At 50.1% G+C, this 17,851-nt stretch overlaps 1 protein-coding gene and 1 pseudogene across 1 annotated transcript in view; one reads left to right on the top strand and one right to left on the bottom strand.

Annotated features, from left to right (window-relative positions):
* LOC130265847 (zinc finger protein 208-like) overlaps positions 1-17,851 on the top strand; it is a 282,407-nt gene that overhangs the window by 58,744 nt on the left and 205,812 nt on the right. Inside the window, 1 exon segment of the mRNA XM_056515161.1 lies at positions 12,725-13,228. Within this exon segment, the coding sequence (XP_056371136.1) occupies positions 12,725-13,228 (504 nt within the window).
* The window catches only part of LOC130265850 (zinc finger protein 420-like), an 87,651-nt pseudogene that overhangs the window by 5,864 nt on the left and 63,936 nt on the right, over positions 1-17,851 (bottom strand).

Below are 17,851 nucleotides of genomic sequence, written 5' to 3'. Positions count from 1 at the left end.
TTTTCGATGTTCTCCCCATTTTTGAGTGATGACACCATAGGCCATTCCTTCATTTGCATTGACAAATAGATCGAACTCCTTTCTTAGGTTGGGTAGGCCTAAAACTGGCGCAGATTTCAATTTAGATTTCAAATTGTCTAGGTGTTGGTCATCTTCATTTGTCCATTTAATTGGTTCAGGCTGAATTAATTTTTCATACAGGAACTTTACATTTTTTGTATATTCATCTATCCAGAATTTACAGTAGCCAAATAGTCCTAACAGTTTCCGAACATCTCTTTTTGTTTTAGGGGCTGGCAGAGCCAATATGCCAGACACCCTTTCTGGGCTTAACTTTTTGCATCCTTTTTCTAATATATGTCCTAAATATGTAACTTTTGGTTCAACAAATTGTAATTTATGTTTTGAAACTTTTAGACCTTTCCTGCCTAAGAAATTTAGAAGTTCGATACTGGTTTTTTTGACTTGCTCTTGATCTTCCCCTGACACTAATAAATCGTCAACATACTGCAAGATTTGTGTATTGGTCTCCGGTTGAAATGTTTGTAGTAATTTTTCTAACTCTTGCCCAAATAGGTTTGGTGATTCTGTAAAACCTTGAGGGAGCCGGGTCCATCTTAGTTGTTGTTTCCTCTTATTCTCTGGGTCTTCCCACTCAAATGCGAACCAGTCCCGGCTCTCCTCGGCTAGTGGACAGGCCCAAAAGGCATCTTTTAAGTCAATTACCGAGAACCATGCATGCTCCCTAGGCACCTTGCTTAGCAATGTATACGGATCGGTTACCACCGGGTGCCTGGCTCGGGTTCTTTTGTTGACCTCTCGGAGATCTTGGACTAATCGGTATTTGTTCTCTGTCTTCCTTATTGCCAAGATTGGCGTATTGTGGGGGGACATGCATGGTTCTAATATTCCTGCGGTCAAGAGTTGGTTTATTATTGGGGCTAATCCTGTCTTGCTTTCTACTGACATTGGATATTGTCGTACTCTTACTGGGGGGCCTTCTTCTTGCATCTCTATTCGGATTGGAGGTATTTCTAGGTGTCCGTATTTTCCTTCCTCCGCCCATACCTCCGGTCTTATTTCCTCCAGATCCCGGGAGGATAAGACCATCATTTGGGCTACCATTCTGCCTTCTTTGGGGATTACTGCAATTCCCAATTCTACCTGTAGGTCCCTTCCTAGAAGGTTTCCTCCCAGCCAGGGTAAGTAAATAAAATCGGCTGTTCGTTGCCTGAAATTGCCCCTGACGTTCACTTTTTCCACAATACTGGCTTTAAACGGTTTTCCACCAGCTCCTACTACTTCACAGGTTTTATCGCTTAAAGACGTTCCTGGTGGGAGTTTATAAAAACTGGATCGGTCTGCTCCAGTATCAACAACGAAGGTTACTTCAATATTATGGGGACCCACTGTTAATTTTACTATGGGCTCCTCTAGGTGTTTCATGGGGTCCCCCATTGTGAAGAGCCCGTGACACCCCTAGTCGTCAGGATCTTCTCCCCTCAAGATTTTCTCTAGTGTATCCTGCTCTTTTAACATTGCCTCATCAAAGGCCATTTGTTGACAGTTTCGTTTGAGATGCCCCTCCTTTTTACAATAATAGCACTTCGGTGGTTCTTTATTTCCCCAAGGACGGCCCCCAGCTGGCATACCTCCCTGTCTTTTTTCACTCACATCTACCCCCGATTGCTCCCTTTTCGGTGGTCTCAGTGCATCCGGTTTTATCATCCCTCTCACGCCTTCCCTTGCTACTGCTACCATCACTTTCGCTTTTGACCTATTCTTTTCCTCTTCTCTCCTTAGATAGACTTTCAAGGCTTCCCTTAATAACTCATTGACATCTTTATTCTGCCAGTCCTCAATTTTTTCCAGCTTTTTCCTGATATCTGGCCAAGACTTTGTTACAAATTGCATTTTCAGAAACGACTGCCCGTCAGGGGTGTCGGGGTCAATGCTAGAGTATTGTTGTAGATTTCTTCGTAACCGATTTAACCAAGTTGCTGGAGTTTCGTCTTTTTCTTGGGAATTGTCAAATGCTAGTTTTGCATTACTACACCTTGGCACTGATTCTTTTATGCCTTTCACTATTAAACTTCGATAATCCTCCATACTCCTCCGGTCTCTCTCACAATTAGGTTGCCACCCAGGGTCAATTATCGGTAATTTATAGTCACCGGGTGGTCCTGTCCTATTTTCCCGTTCCCAAATCCTTATTCCGGCCGTCCTGATTAATCGTACCTCCTCTGGGGTGAATAGTATGTTTAGAATAGAATTTAGCTCCCTCCACGTATATATGCTGGCCCCTAAGAATTGATCTACCTGGTTTGCCACCCCGATCGGATTTTCCACAAGGTGGCCTAATTCTTTTTTGAAACTTCTCACCTCAGAGGCTGTGAGGGGAGCTTCTACAAAACCGATTCCTCCGCTTATCCCACCCATAGGGACCTCCCGTAATGGAAAAAGTTTTGCTTTGGACCTGGTGTAATAAGGATGGTTCGGGGGAGGTGAGTCTATTTTAGTATTTCCGAGCTCTGATTCCCAATGGGTAGGAGGTGGGGGAACTACCGATGGTGCGGGAGAATAAGCTTCTGATGGTGTTGAGGGAGGTACTACTAAAGTAGCGGGTGAATGCAGTAGCGGAGCCTGTGGTGTAGTAGGGTGTAAGCTCTGCGGGCCTGTAGGGGGGAGCAGAGGGGGTCCAGGCTTGTGTCCCAAAGCAGTATAGCTAGATAAACCAGGGGAGACCTGGGAGTGAGGTTGGGAGAGACCTGCTGCTGAAGAATCAGGCGAGGTTACTTGCGAAAGGGGAGGTCGGGCTGCATCAGCGACTTGGGAAACAGGAGGAGGGATTTGAGCGATTTGAGGGGGAAGAGCAGAGGGCTGGGGCACCGGAAGAGCACTATGGGCCTGGGGTGCCAAGAGAGGGGTGGGGGCCTGAGGTGTTGGGAGAGGAGTAGAGGTTTGGGGTACCGGGAGAGGAGTAGGGGCCTGGGGTACCGGGAGAGGAGTAGAGGTTTGGGGTACCGGGAGAGGAGTAGAGGTTTGGGGTACCGGGAGAGGAGTAGGGGCCTGGGGTACCGGGAGAGGAGTAGGGGCCTGGGGTACCGGGAGAGGAGTAGAGGGAGAAAATGGTGAAGAAGGGGTAGTGGACACTACTGGATACTCCGGTGGGAGAGGAGGGGGTAAATGTTCTAAGGGGTCCCATCTATGCGCGCTACGTTCCTCATTTCCTCCTTCAATTTTCTCCTCTTTCTTTTCCAATTTACACACTTTAACTCTTTCAGTTTTCAACCCCTGTCTCTCCCAATAAGTGGCATATCGGAGCTGTTTCGAGTCTGAGCTTCCACTGGCCCGTAGATGTTGCACTAATTGTGTGCACATCCATGGGTCACTGGTTCCCCATCTCGGCCACTTTTCAGAGAAATTTAAGGTGGGCCACACTTCCACACAATAGTGGATCATCATAATTTTATCTAACCCCTTCAGATCTTCTTCTAGATCCCATCTTTGTAGCAGTTGCCCTAACGGGCTATCTAGGGGAATAGGGCCATCTTCCCCTTGGGTCTCCTTAACTTTTCCCATGCACTGTCCCATGCTTACACCTGGAGCGTTTTAAGGCTTACGCCTAAGGCTAACCCCACACCTGGAGCGTTTTAAGGCTTACGCCTAAGGCTAACCCCACACCTGGAGCGTTTTAAGGCTTACGCCTAAGGCTAACCCCACACCTCGTGGATTTACAGGCTACCACGACACCCAGGAGGTTTGTGGGCCACTCCCACACCCCGTAGATTTAGGGCCACTACGACACCCACGGAGGTTTCCTACCACACTCTCTAGGTACCAGCGGGGCCCTCCGCTACCTGGCCTAACCTAGGGTGTGGGGAGTGTGCTGTGCTGCGCGGGAGGGGGAGGGGCTTGGTTCACCCCGGGGGTGCCTCAATCACACAGGCTTCTTTCGCTTCCCCCTGTTCCCGGCCAGCCCCCTCGCGGGGGTGTGGAACCGCGGTACTAAGGGGCGCTCACTCGCTTCGGTTAGGCCGGCTACCAGCCCCCGTCTCACTCACTCTCTCACTCGCTCACCCCCGTGCCCGCCACCGGCTTTACCTTCCTCCAAGCGTTGTCCTGGTCCCGTGCTGCTCCGGGTCCGGGGTGGCCAGCTGACCCAGAGGGCGTCTTCGGGGTGGCGCCTTCCCTTCCGACGTCCTCTTCTGGGCGTGGCCGTATCCCGGACGAGCCCCCAAAATTGTTAGAAATTGATCAGGGCCGAAGCCTTTATTTAGAAACAGCTCTTTTATTAAAGGGGAGCTCGGAGGGAAGGCCGCCACCTGCCGCTGTAAGGGGGTCAGGATCCGAGGTCGGGTTTTTGGGGTGGAGAGTCCCAGCCTCGCGTGCACGCACAGATCCTCGCTTTGGCTCACTCGGTCTAGGGGTGTCTATGCTGTCCGTCACCTCTCAAGTGGTGGTTACTGCAGGGAGGCTTTCCTCCAGTCGCTTAGGATGTTTCTCGTACTTGGAGGTCAGCTGTTCTGCAGTCCATGACTTGGTTTTCTTAATTATTCGATGTTTATTCTTGGCCGGGACTCCTACTCTCACGATGTCCTTCTGGAAGTGTCACTGTTTTGCATAGGGGGCAGGGCCTTCTCAGCAGCAGCAGGCGGGCGGAAGTGACAAGAAAGAGGGGCGGAAGTAGGAACCATGGAGTACAAAACCATAAGGGAACTGAGGGTTACAAACATTGGGTACAGAACATGGGTTTCAATACAACAAGGTAAGTCAACAATTTTCAGAACATTAACTTAGCGGCTATAATAACCAACAGCTTCCTTCTTTATGAACTTTAGCTAACTATTTTCAACAACCATTATGTTCTTAAACCCTGCTTCTCCTTCCCTTCTCCTGCTGCTCCCAGGCCCAGCACCCACTGCCAGCTCCCTCTTCTCCCCAAACCCACAGCATCCCAGCGCAGGGGCAGGGATGGAGCCGGGGCAGCTCGGGCTGGGGCAGCGCTGGGCTCTCGGCCGCTCCCGCCCGCACTCGGTCCCCACTGCAGCCGCTCCCGCCACGACAGCGCGGGGGGGCCCGGCCTTGTAACTGCAGAGACCCCATGGGAAATGGCCTTTTTCTCTCAATGAAATTACTTTCACAGGACTCCTCTGTCTTCTTTGTGGAAAGAAACCTCTGGTAAAGTCTTCCACACACCTCTGGGTTCGGCCGGAATTCCTTCCCCCATCCGGGGCGGAGGCAGCGAGTGGAGCTGAAGGTGCCTCACCCAGTTTGGGTGATCGGCTCCCTCGGGGGGCGGCGGCACCGGGCATGGATTGGGTACCCGAGAGTGACCAGGAGACAGACGAGTGACAGATCAGGGGGGCCGGGAAGAGTTGGCAGCAAGAGAGCACTGAAAATCTCATCAGTGAGCACAGTGGGATCTTTGGGGACTAAACATGGCAGGGCACCCTTGGAGGGGAGAAAGGGAAAGCCAGGAAGGGGTCCCTGTAAAAGGGATGAAAATCCCAAAATATCTCTGAAGCGTCCCTTGGGAGCATGTTGAGGGAGTTTGCACATTCTCCCAGAGGTAATCAAAGACATGGACGCCCAGGGGTGCAATAAGGGAAATCTAGAAGGGATTTAGACAGCAGCATTCAAGAGATAAGTGGGAAAGATGAGCTGGTGTGTTTTATTCCACCACTGTTGGAAGATGTCGGGGATGTGTTTGAAAGGCTGGAGCTTTTATTTGCTCCTAATTCTGATTGTAATTTACTGAAAAGAGATTTGATGGCTAATTTAGGAATGCAAATTAATATTGTAAAGGTAATAAAGGTAATAATCTGTCTGGCAGATGTCTGGCAACCCTAACTCTCCACACAAGGCCTAAGCTGAAGTGAACCCAGAAGTGTGGGCAGCTCCAGGAAAATAGCGGAAATTAGATATGGAGCCTCTCCAAAGTACTTTGAAGCAAACAGGACAAGAGGTGTCTAAAAGCAATACCCTATTCCAAGGCAGGCAAGGAAGGGCTCACAGCCTGTTATCGAGTCCCTGCTAAAGGCAGGAGCCAAGGATCTCTCCCTATAATGCTCCTATCCTGCCGGCCAAGAAATCAGATGGAATCAGCGCAATGGTGCAGGACCTAAGAATAATAAATAAGATTATTAAACCCAGGCACCCCACAGTCTCAGATCCTTACACCACCCTGAACCAGATTCCCTCCTCACACTGCCACTATTCAGTACTTGATGTCAAAAATGCTTTCTGGGGATGCCCTCTCACACAGGATGGTAAACTGTATTTTGCCTTTGAGTGGGAACAAGAGGTAGAAGGGGAAATGGTAAAGACGTGGACAGTCCTTCTGCAGGGATGCACAGAAGCACCAGCCTTATTGGGGCAAGCCTTGCAGAAAATATCACAAGAATTTACCCCATCCCTAGGGATTGGGTTAGAGCAGGATGTGGATGACTTGCTCAAATTGGCTGGTCAAGAAGTGTTAGAAGAAGCTTCTGAGAAATGGCTGAATGTTCAGGCTAAAAAGCATCTTTGAGTATTTGGGAATAAAGCACAAATGCTGGAGAAAAGGGTTAAATATTTGGGACATATTTTAACTGGATTTTGGGGTGTATTTACACAGAGAAGGGCCAGGGAATCCCAGAAGTAACCTTACAGAGCACTAAACTGGAGCTGGGACAATTGTGAGGATTAACAGGGAATTACAGGACCTGGATTGAGGATTCTCTGTTCTAGCCAGAATATTTTATGACTTTTTAAACCCAGATAGCCTCAAGGTTGAGGTACAGAGACGACAAACAGCAAAACTTCAGAAAAGTTAAATAAAACCAAAATAATTGGTGCCCTAGCTATGACTCGGAATAGAAATTTGAATTGCATGTGTGTTATACTACATATTTTATTATTGCTTTTGGAAAATATTAAAATGAATGCTCTATGTATAATGTTGGAAATCTTTGCTTTATAAATATAGTTTATTTTAGTTTTGCTATTAACAAAACCTAAAATAGTGGGGAGATTAATATATTTTTCTAGTACTATAGGTTATTGATGTAAAAATCTTTTGTCCATGTAACTGACTCAGAGAATGGTAGAAAAGAAAATATAATCAGGAAATTCTTCACATTCTTGGATTATGGGACACCAGGTCCCCAGAGAATGAAAAAATGCTGATTTACAGGTTGGGGGGAAATGATTTTGAAGACTTAAAAATATGCAACAGACTGATGCATTTAAGGAAGTGCTTTCTGAATTAGGGTGTGTTCTTGGCTGAAGGCAAAGCACCCTGGTGTTACAACTGTTTACTGTTTGTCTCCTATTGTCTTTTATTAAAATTTTAAATATTTACCAGGAAAGTCAACCTCGCTTTTTACAAAGTGGATGTTACACAGGGCCATGCCAAAGGAATTCTTGTACTAAAATGTTTGACCCCATGGCGAGAGTAGCCTCATTGTCTGCAGAATTGTGCAGCCACACCTTTAATGGGACTTGAGGCCCAAAAACTGATGGCAGGAGATCTCCTGTTGTTCAAGTCTGGCACCAAGTTAAAGCTTTGATAGCCAAAAGAGGCTCTACATGGATGAGCAGTGCTCGGTGATTACAGAATGAAACTTGTTCAGTGGCACAGGAGGATTTAGAATTGAGGACAGGGGAAGGTTTTAACCCAGCTTCCTGTTTGAACAGCCTGCACAGAGGCTGGGAACAAACCCATGGCTGCATTCAAGGGACAGAGCTCCAGAGCCAGGACAGGAGAGATTGATGAGACATTCCCTGGCCTGAGGGACAAAATGTGTTCATGGATGGGTCTCCAAGGGCAGGAGAAGGGAAAAGAGTTCCAGGACACGCTCTGATTAAGCAAAGGGAATTAGACCAAGACTTACACTCTGCCTGAGGAGTGCAGAGAAGCACCACTGGTGGCCAAGTGCCGTGGCCCATCCCAAGTGTCCCTGAGCACAGAAACAGCCCCAGCACAGCTCAGCACGGGGGGACCCCTCACCCTGGGCTCAGGGGCTCTCAAGCCCCGCAGATTTGCACTTCCCAGCTGCAGCACCAGCATGGGAGGCCCCACTGAGCCTGCACTGAAGGCAACGCAGCAGCAGCCAGGGCTCCACAGCGGGGGAAGCCCCTGGGCCTGCCCACACATCCTCTGCTCAAATCCTCTGCCTGGGCACCCTCCTTTGGCATCTCCAGCCACTGGGGCCAATCCTTGCTGCCACTGCTGCAGCTTCGCTGCTTTCTGTGCCTGCACTGCCACAGCTGCTGGGGAACACACCGGCACAATTCCACTCTGGCTCTCAATTACATCCACACACTGGGCTGCCTGGGATTCAATTGTTGCCAAATTATACAAAATCTAAATTTTTATAAAAATCTTAATTCTGAACTCGGGCTTCGTTTGCGTTTGCCTTGAGGGAAAGGAATTTTAAAGGCTTGTTTTTAAGGAATGTTACACCGTTAAACAGAGATGAGTTTAACACCTCAGCAGACTGAGAATGGCCCAAAAGACACGCAGAAATATAACGACCATTAACAAACGTCAACGGCCATCAGCAAACATCAGGGAACACCCACCACAGGCACTGCCCCGGGCTGTGCTGGAGACACCTGGTCTGGAAAAGGCTGAGAAGGAAATCCAGGAGTGCGGACCTAATTAACATCAGAAGGACAGAATCAGAGGCAAAGAAATCCGGGTCCAATAGTAAACTCGATACTAAGAACTACACGACTTGGAAGGAATGAACATCAAACCAATGTATTTCAATGGGTTCAGACTCTATGAAATTTAGGAAAAATCTGGTACAATTCACATGTCATGGAATGATTTTCTCCGTACACCCGGGCTATGTGTGGACGAAATTATTTCTGTTGCACATCTTCACAAGAATCAAATAATGTCTTGACACTCTAACACTAAAGGTGTCAAGTAAAAAGCAGATTGGGGGGGACCACATGTGAGTCATGCAATGGCTGATCTGCAAAAGAAACATCGGTTCCAGGCAGCCAGGAGAGGAGCTTTAGAAATGTAAATTAACACTGCTGGGGCAAAGCACCCATTTATCATTGGAATTACAGAATTAGGTTGCCAGGACAGGCAGTGAGGTCACTGAGAATGTCAGGAAAATTAATCCACAAACACCAGAGTTTTATGCCTAAAAATGAGACTGTGGAGTCCTTCTTTGCTTTATTTGAATAAAGGGACAGGCCATGGGCCATTCCTCTGTGATCTCTCCGATTTTTGGAGGACGCAGGCTCCTTTTTACCCTGTTTTCCCGGCCATATTTCCCTATCTAATTTTCCATTCAATGAGGTACTTGAGAGGTACAGACTTCCCAGAACACATCACACCTGTGATTCCCCTCTAATGTATAACCCTCCCTTTTAATTCTTAATTCTTCTAGAAATCATAGTTTTTCCCCATTGCTTTTTTCTTCTTTCAATATCCTGTTTCACTTATCAGCAAACCTACATTTTGTTTGTAAAGGCGATTATCTTTTTCCGTTCATCAATCAATGGAATCCATCCCATTGTTTCTTTTACCTCTCAATACTGGTCTTACCTACCAGCAGATCCACAGCTCGTTTGTAAAGACAAATCCAACATTCCTTTCAAGAATAATCCCAAAACCAAAGAGGACCCAGGAAAAGAGATTGAGTCAATAGTAATTAAAGTATTGTAAACAAAATTCTTGAGAAAATGAGAAGAGGAGGGAGTGAAAGCAGTAAGATTAATATCGTAGTAGGGGAGCACATTAAGGGGGACATGCAGTAGGTGGATCGGGAAGTCTGAACATTCCAGGTACCTCAGCCACGGCAAAGGGAGAGGCAGATGCAGATGGGACAATGAGGACAAAAAGGAGGCTGTGTTTTAGAGACATATTCAAACATTTTAACACAGTTCCTCCCCCATCCCACCTTTTTCAACTGTGTGCAGTTGTCCCAGTCCTGATCATTTGTTACTTTTCAATACCTTGAACAGCTTTCCATTCCTTCATTGGTTAAATGTTAACATTAAAACAGCTCTTCAGCATTGGTATCACAACACAACATTCACTTTAAAAGATCTTTCGATTTTAGTAAAACTTATTTTACAAAATTCAACTTTGTAAAACACATGGTATTGATTCTAACAATTGCTAAAGCCAACAGTGTAATATATTTATCACAGTGGCCTTGAGCTTAGAGCCAGGCTTGGGCTAGGAAGTGCGACTGGGGCTGCCATTGGGCTTAGGTGCAAGAATGGTGTTGGCCTTAGGGCAGGAATTGGGGCTGAGTTTGGGAGTTCAAGCTAAAGCTGGCATTGGAATGTGGGCTGGCACTCAAAGCTGCACCTAGGGCTTGAGACTGCCATTGGGGTTGGGCTTAGAGTTGCAATTGGGGCTGGCTTTGGGCTTAGGGCCAAATGTGGCATTTAGTTTAGGGCTGAGAATTTGCCAAGGGGCTGGAATGGAGGTGGACTTGTCAGTTAGGGCTCCGTTTTAGATCCGAGCTGGAATTGGGATTAAGGCTAAATGTGCCATTTGCCTTAGTTCTGGCCTTGAGGTTGGCTCTGGGGCTGAACCAGTCTGGCACTGGGATGAGATTAAATCCAGGAGCGTGAGTGTGTCTCACCATGGAGTGAGATTGAGCTCAGGATCAGGGTGAGATTTGGGACCGAGCGCTCACCCAGACGGACAGGGGAGATGTCGCTTCAGGATGTCCCTGGCATCATCACAGACCTGCTCAGGCACCACCAAAAGGCAGCAGGAGCTGGTTGGTCCTACATCCAGGTGCTCCCAGCACCCAGAATGTCCCTCTGTCCAGTCTGTTTGGCTGTCCTGGACATGATCCCTCCAGGCTCTTTGTCACCTCCTCGATGGCAGAGCATGGGATATTGAGTGGCTGAACACAAGTGCCTCCAGGACACTTCCTGGTGGGACACTCACCTCTGGGAACAGCTTTTTGGACACGGCTGGGCTCCCCTTTTTACTTCCAGGCTTTTCCTGCCCATCTGCATCCTCTGGGATGAGGCTGTTTATCTCATAGCCATGGCTCTGAGGGAGCAGGGACGCCTGTCCAAAGGGCTGCCTCCCTCTGCACTCTGGCAGCTCTCATTGAGGCTCTGCCAGGGGTGAAGGCTCTTGCAGAAATATCCCAAGGCTGGAGATCTCCCTCATCCTGCTCCTCCACTGCTGGTACCACAAAGTTCCTGCACATTGGAACACCACCTTTTCTTCTGGAGGAACCTGTTCCAGCACAGCACCACGGGTCTTCTGCTGTGGCACCACCACAGCATCCTTAAAGCCGTGGGCTTGGAAGTGACAGCTCCTGGAAATTGCTGCTGTGTGTCTGGCTGCAGGAAAGCCCTTCTGCAATGGCCTTAGCCTGCACTTTTGCTTTCTGGATTTTCCTGGACAATCTGCATGCTTAGGAAAGAGCAGGTTATGGTGATACGGGAAAGAAAAGAAAGAGGATTTGGAATAAGAGAAGAAGGAACACTATTGAGTCGAGGCAGGAGAAATATTAAAAAGTTTCTAAAATGGAGTAAGTAGCAGAAGTAAGGTGGTGTAGTGGTTTTGATTCATCAATTTCAATACACTCATTTCCTGCTATGAGATAGGATTAGGATCAAAAGCAAGGCAGGCTTAAAACTTAGAGAGTGTAAAGGAAGCTTTTATTATCAACCTAAAGGAATAATAAAATTCAGAAGAAAACCTTGTCTTAGGTCTCAATACAGGATGTGACCAAAAATATGCATTTTATCAGCATCTGTTGAATCCAGGTGGGGCAGTGTTCCTTATCTCTGTGGGAGATATTATCTGCTAATGGGCTATCTGCTAAAACTAGCTGAGGCAGTCATCTTTCTTTATCTTTTCCACCACCCATCTTTCCTCCAGGGATATATCATCTGTTAATGGGCCATTGAGTCCCACTTCATGACTGATAAAATTACATCATCCCATTGGGAGATGCTCCAGCCAGGGGAAGGAGCCAAACCTTTCCTACCTAGATAAAAACTGAGATTTGGAACATCAGGGCAGCCTTTTTCCCCTGGATTCCAGAGGAAAACCAGACCATTCCACATCATCTCTGGAGCCTCAGAGGAAAACTGCATCCTTCTACAGGAGCACTGCTTCGACAGAACCACATCTGTCACTCCAGGAGGACTGTAGCCACAATTTAATTGGACTGCTACCAACACCCTGACTGACAGAGTGTCAGGTTGTATTCTGACTCGGTGAGTGTTTTGGGTTTGTTCTTTGCTCTTTGTAATACCGTATTTGTATTTTAATTTTCCTAGTAAAGAACTGTTATTCCTATTCCTGTCTCTTTGCCTTAGAGCCCCTTAAATTCAAAATTATAGTAATTTGGAGGAAGGGGGTTTTCATTCTCCCTTTTAAAGAGACGCTCCTGCCTTTCTTAGCAAACACGTCTCTATCAAACCAAGACAGGAGGATTTTGGGTCTGAATCTTGGTGTTTGGGAGTTCTTACAGACGCAAGTTGCCCAATGATTCCCTGAGATAAACTTGGCAAAGGAGGAACCCCAGTCCAAAGCGCTCTCTTCTTGTTTTTTCCCCAAACCAGGATTTTTCATTCCCAAAGTGTGGGGGAATGGAGAAGGCAGAAAAGCCCCAGAGATCCCTCACAAGGAGAGGGAAACCCAGCCCGGGGACCTGTGAGGAGGAAAGACCCTCCCTGAGCCGGGAACGCAGCCGGAGATCCAGGCAGAGCTCAGAGCTGGTGGAGAAGCCTCAAGGAGGGGAGAAGCCCCACAAGTGCTTGGAATGTGGGAAGGGTTTCAGCTACATATCCAAGCTGCTCCGGCACCAGAGGATCCACACTGGGGAGAAGCCCTATGAGTGTGGGAAATGTGGGAAGAGCTTTACAAATATTTCTTATCTGCTGGAGCACCAGGTAGTACACACTGGAGAACGGCCCTACACCTGCTTGGAATGTAGGAATAGCTTTAGGTGGATGAATGATCTGAGAAGACACCAGCGCATCCACACCGGGGAGAGGCCCTATGAGTGTCCTGTGTGTGGGAAGAGGTTTCAGACCAGCTCCGAATGCCTCAGACATGAGCGGATTCACACAGAGGAGAGGCCCTTCTGCTGTGCTGAATGTGGGAAGGGATTCAAGCACAACTCCACCCTCACCGACCACCGGCGCATCCACACTGGGGAGAGGCCCTACAAATGTCCTGAGTGTGGGAAGAGCTTCTCACAGAGCTCATCCTTGACCCGACACCAACGGAGACTCCACTAAGGGAAGCCCTGTGAGTGCCCCGAGTGTGGGAAGAGCTTCGTGCTCTGCTCCAGCTCCATCCCCCATGGGGGGATCATTATTGGATGATTCCCAGTGACCCTCGTTGGGCAGAGCCCTGGTGATCCCCTATTGGGTGGGAGGAAAAGTTGTAGAGATTTCTTTCCCTTCTCCTTTGATGTGATTTGGTTCATTCCCTGTGCCCAGGCTGGGTCTGTGATTCCTGTTTTGCTGTTTGGTGAGGATCTCTCTGTGTCAAACCCCAAGCCAGGAACTCCTGGTTAAATTTTCTCTCCCCTGTTGACGATGGAGGGACAGAATGAGAGTGGCTGTAGTGGGTGCCTGGCATCGGTCCAGCGTCACCCAGGCCATGGGCACCCCTGAGATCCCAGTGTGGTGATGCATTCCCCCACTTCTACAGCAAGTTCTGACCCAAACTGTGGCCGGGATGAAACATCATTATGACTGGAGCCCTCTGTCTTGTGACCCCATCAACAGAAATCCCAAAGGAGACATTTGAGCTCCCCTGGGCCACCGTTTGCTGTGAGCAGCAATGTCCCTCTGAGGGGGCCTCTCGGAGCCAGCAAACCCTCGGCTTTGCTGTGCCTGGAGGATCACGGAAACACGACGTGTCCTGGGCCGATCCCCTCACTTCTCAAGGCCCAATCCTTCGGCCAGTGGGAGATGCAAAAACATCTGAAGTGAGGATTTCACCTTGGCGTGTCTAGAGGCGAACTGAGCAGCTGCTCTGTTGGAGCTCGGGGGCTCCGTGCCGGCAGGAGCAGAGCGGTGCTGCTGCCCCCCAAAGCCGCTGTGAGCCGGGCTGAGCCAGGAGAGAAAACAGCCCGAGGCTTCAGCCCCGCTGTCTTCGGCTGCCGGGACCGTGCCCACAGAGCCCAGCTGGGGAGGAGTTCAGGGCCGGGCAAGCCCCGCGCTTTTATCTCCTTCGGGATCGCCCCTGCCTGGCTTTTAAACCTGGGGAAGAAACCGGTGCCACCTGTACCGTGTGTCCTGAGCGGGGATTTCTCTTTTCTCTGGGATTTTGTGTCGTCTGTCCCAGGTGTGTGGGGGGTAAGGTCTGACAATTTAATATCTAAATGTTATTTCCTTTTTTTTTTTTTTTCCTTGCCTTATGGGCTTACTGTTTTTTAATAAAATGCTGGGAGTTCTTTTTCACTTTCATCTATTAATATTAATTTCCTATTGGTGGAAAGGGATTATGGGAGCTGTGCAGAGGAGACAACACTCACTCCAGAGTGCCCTCTTTAAAATCCTTTCTCAAACTAAGATACCCATCCCTGTGGCCTCCTGCCCCTCACCCCAAGTGACTCCGGTGGCTCTCCCAGTCCATCCCACTCTCTACCAGTATCCTCACAGTCCCTCCCAGACTGTGGCAGCAGAGTCCCTCCCACTTCCACTTAGACCACAGCCATTCCATTCCCCGTCCAGTCCCAGACCTCCACCCTCTCTCCCAGTGCCCCAACCCATTCTACTCTCTCTCAATGTTTCCCCACTCTCTCCAAATTCCCAGTCCCTATCAGTGCCACACCAGCCCTCTCCCATCTCTCCCAGTTCCCCGCAGCTGATCCCAGTGTGTCTCTACTCTCTCCCAGTGATCCCCCAGTTTGTCCATCCCACTGTGGCTCTCGAGCTCCAAGCCCAGCCCTGGCTTGCTGCTCTGCTCTGTGCTGGATTTCTACCCTGCCAATATCCAGCTGAGGTGGTTCCAGGGCCAGCAGGAGCTCTCAGGGCTGTGATGGCCACTGACCTGGTCACCAATGGGGACTGGACGCAACAGCTCCTGGTGCTGCTGGAAACCCTCCCCAAGTGTGGGGTCACCTTCAGCTGCCAGGTGGAGCATGTCAGCCTGGAGCACCCCCTGAGCCGGCACTGGGGCACAGCCTGGACCCCAAAGTGTGGGGGGAGTGGGGGAGGCACTGGGGGGGCGGGACTGGGAGAGGGATTGGGGTGTGCTGGGAGTAACTGGGAGGGAATTTGAGATAGGTTGGTTTAAACTGGGAGAGGGGCTTGAAGGTCTAGAAGGGCAGAGAAGGGGTTTGGAGGATGCTGGGGAGGGTAGGATGGGGTTCTGTGGGTCCTGGTAGACACTGGGAGGGAGTTTGGGGGTGCTGGGTGTTACTGGGAGGGATTTGACTGAGCCTGAAGGGGATGGGAAAAGTCAAGGACTGCAAACCATGGTTTCCAATGAGGTTGGTTGTGCAGTGAAAAAGACTGGAAGGGTCTTGGTGAGTCCACGTGGGCCCAGGAGGGGACTGGGAGATGGTTTGCGAGTCCTGGGACAGTGGAGGGAAACTGGAAGGGGGTTATAGGATGGAGAGAGGGACAGGAAGAGTTTTGGTGGGTCCTGCGGAAGCTGGGAAGAGATTGGGAGGAGCTTTTGTCGGGCTTAAGTGGGCTGGAGGCAATTGGAGGTGCTCAGAGGGGCTTGGGGTGTCTGTGAGCGGTTTTAGGGTGTCCTGACCCCTGCGGACCCCCAGAGATGCCGCCATACACCGCCCACAGCAAGGTGTTGATGGGGATCAGGAGTTTCGTGTTGGGTGTCGTCGTCCTGGCGCTGGGGTTCGGTTTTTACCTGTGCAAGAGGGTGAGCGGAAGTTCTCAGGGATTCCTGATCCCCCTTCTCAAGAGTGTGTGTGTACCCCTTGGGGTCCCCTGCCTTGGTGTCACCACTTTTCATCTGCCCAAAGAGCTCCTGACCCAGCAGTTGCTGCTGCCCCTCCCCGTGGCCTCAAACCCAGCCAGGACCCCTCACTCTGTCTCCGTGCTGATTTTGGGGGAGGGTGGCGTGTCCCCCCCAGCCCTGCTTTGCCCACGCCCGGCTGCTCCCAGTGTTCCAAATAAAGCTTCCCAGTTAGACCCAGTCCCGTTTATTGTGGGTCGGGACTGGGGAGGGACTTGAGGGGACCCCGCGGGGGGATCGCGATTGCTCGGCGAGGGTGGGGTCCGGGTGGGGAACATTGGGTGCTGCGGCTCTGCCCGGCAACTGGTGAGTCATCAGAGATACTCATCCTGATTTGCTCAGTCTTGATCACATTGTCTGATTGGCTGAGGAGAGGCCCGGGAGTTGAGAGAAGGAACAGGAGAGATCCCGCCCCGAGCACCGGCACAGGAACAAGAGACCCAGTCTGGGCACAGGGAGGGAATTTATTACCAACCAAATCACAGTAGGACAAGGATAAAGGAGAGAAATCTCGACAACCCCTTTCCCCTCCGGCAACACGGACCACCAGTACCACGGATCACCAGGGCTCTGCCCAACGAGGGTCACTGGGGATCATCCAACACCGATCCTCCCATGGGGGATGGAGCTGGAGCACAGCGCGAAGCTCTTCCCACACTCGGGGCACTCACAGGGCGTCGCTTAGTGGAGCCTCCGCTGGTGTCGGGTCAAGTTTGAGCTGTGTGAGAAGCTCTTCCCACACTCAGGATACTTGTAGGGCCTCTCCCCAGTGTGGATGATCTGATATCTGATGAGATGGCAGTTTTGCTTGAATCCCTTCCCGCAGTTGGGGCAGCGAAAGGGCCTCTCCCCTGTGTGCATCCTCTCATGTTTGAGGCAATCGGAGCTGGTCTGAAACTTCTTCCCACACTCGGGACACTCATAGGGCCTCTCCCCAGTGTGGATGTGCTGGTGTTTTCTCAGGTTGGAGCTGTCCCCAAAGCTCTTCCTACATTCCAGGCAGGTGTAGGGCCGCTCCCCAGTGTGGACCACCTGGTGTCGGATCAGGACAGAGCTCTGGCTAAACCCCTTCCCACACTCTGGTGTTGGATCAGCCTGGATCTGTAGCTGAAACCCTTCCCACATTCCAAGCACTTTTGGGGCTTCTCCCCTCCATGAGGCTTCTCCACCAGCTCTGAGCTCTGCCAGGATCTCTGGTCACTTTGCCAGCTCAGGGAGGGTCTTTCCTCCTTGAAGCTCCCTGGGCTGATTTTGCAGCCCCTCCTCATGAGGGATCTCCGCGGCTTTTCCTCCTCCTCCATCCCACAGATTGGTAATGAAAAATCCTGAACTGGGGAGAAAAACAGTAAGAGAGGTCTGGGGGTTCCTGTTTGACCAAGTTCATCTTAGGACGTCACTGGCCATCTTGTGTGTGTAAGAGCGTTCAAAACACCAAGATTCAGCCCAGAAATTCTCCAAACATAAAGACACAGATCAAAAACTCCCTAAACAGCCGGATTCAGCCAAAATCTCCTGCAAAATATAAAAAATTAAGGCCCCATAAAAAACCAAAGCACCAAGATTTAGGCCAATGAAGCTCAGAAACACCAAGATTCACCTCTGCAAAAATCATTAATCCCTCTCTCCGGTCAGCTGCTGCATGTGGAAGGGACAAGGCTTCTGGAGCGGGGGGAGAGGCTGCAGATACAGAGAGGCTTGAAACATTACTCGGCCGCTCCCGCCCGCACTCGATCCCCACTGCACCAAGACAGACCGGGGGGACCCGGCCTTGGCGCTGCCCCCTCCCACCTCCTCAAATTCCCCTCGCGAGGGGCGCTGGGGCCCGGGGTTGGGTGGGTGCAGGTGGGGTCACGGTGGGGTACGCTGGGAAATGTGGCTGTGCCTGGACACTGCTGAGTCATCAGCGCCATCCAG

This window comes from Oenanthe melanoleuca, linkage group LGE22 (genome assembly GCF_029582105.1).
Source record: "Oenanthe melanoleuca isolate GR-GAL-2019-014 linkage group LGE22, OMel1.0, whole genome shotgun sequence".
Lineage (NCBI taxonomy): Eukaryota > Metazoa > Chordata > Aves > Passeriformes > Muscicapidae > Oenanthe > Oenanthe melanoleuca.
The sequence above is the reverse complement of the archived record's forward strand: the minus strand, read 5'-3'. Positions and strand labels throughout refer to the sequence as shown.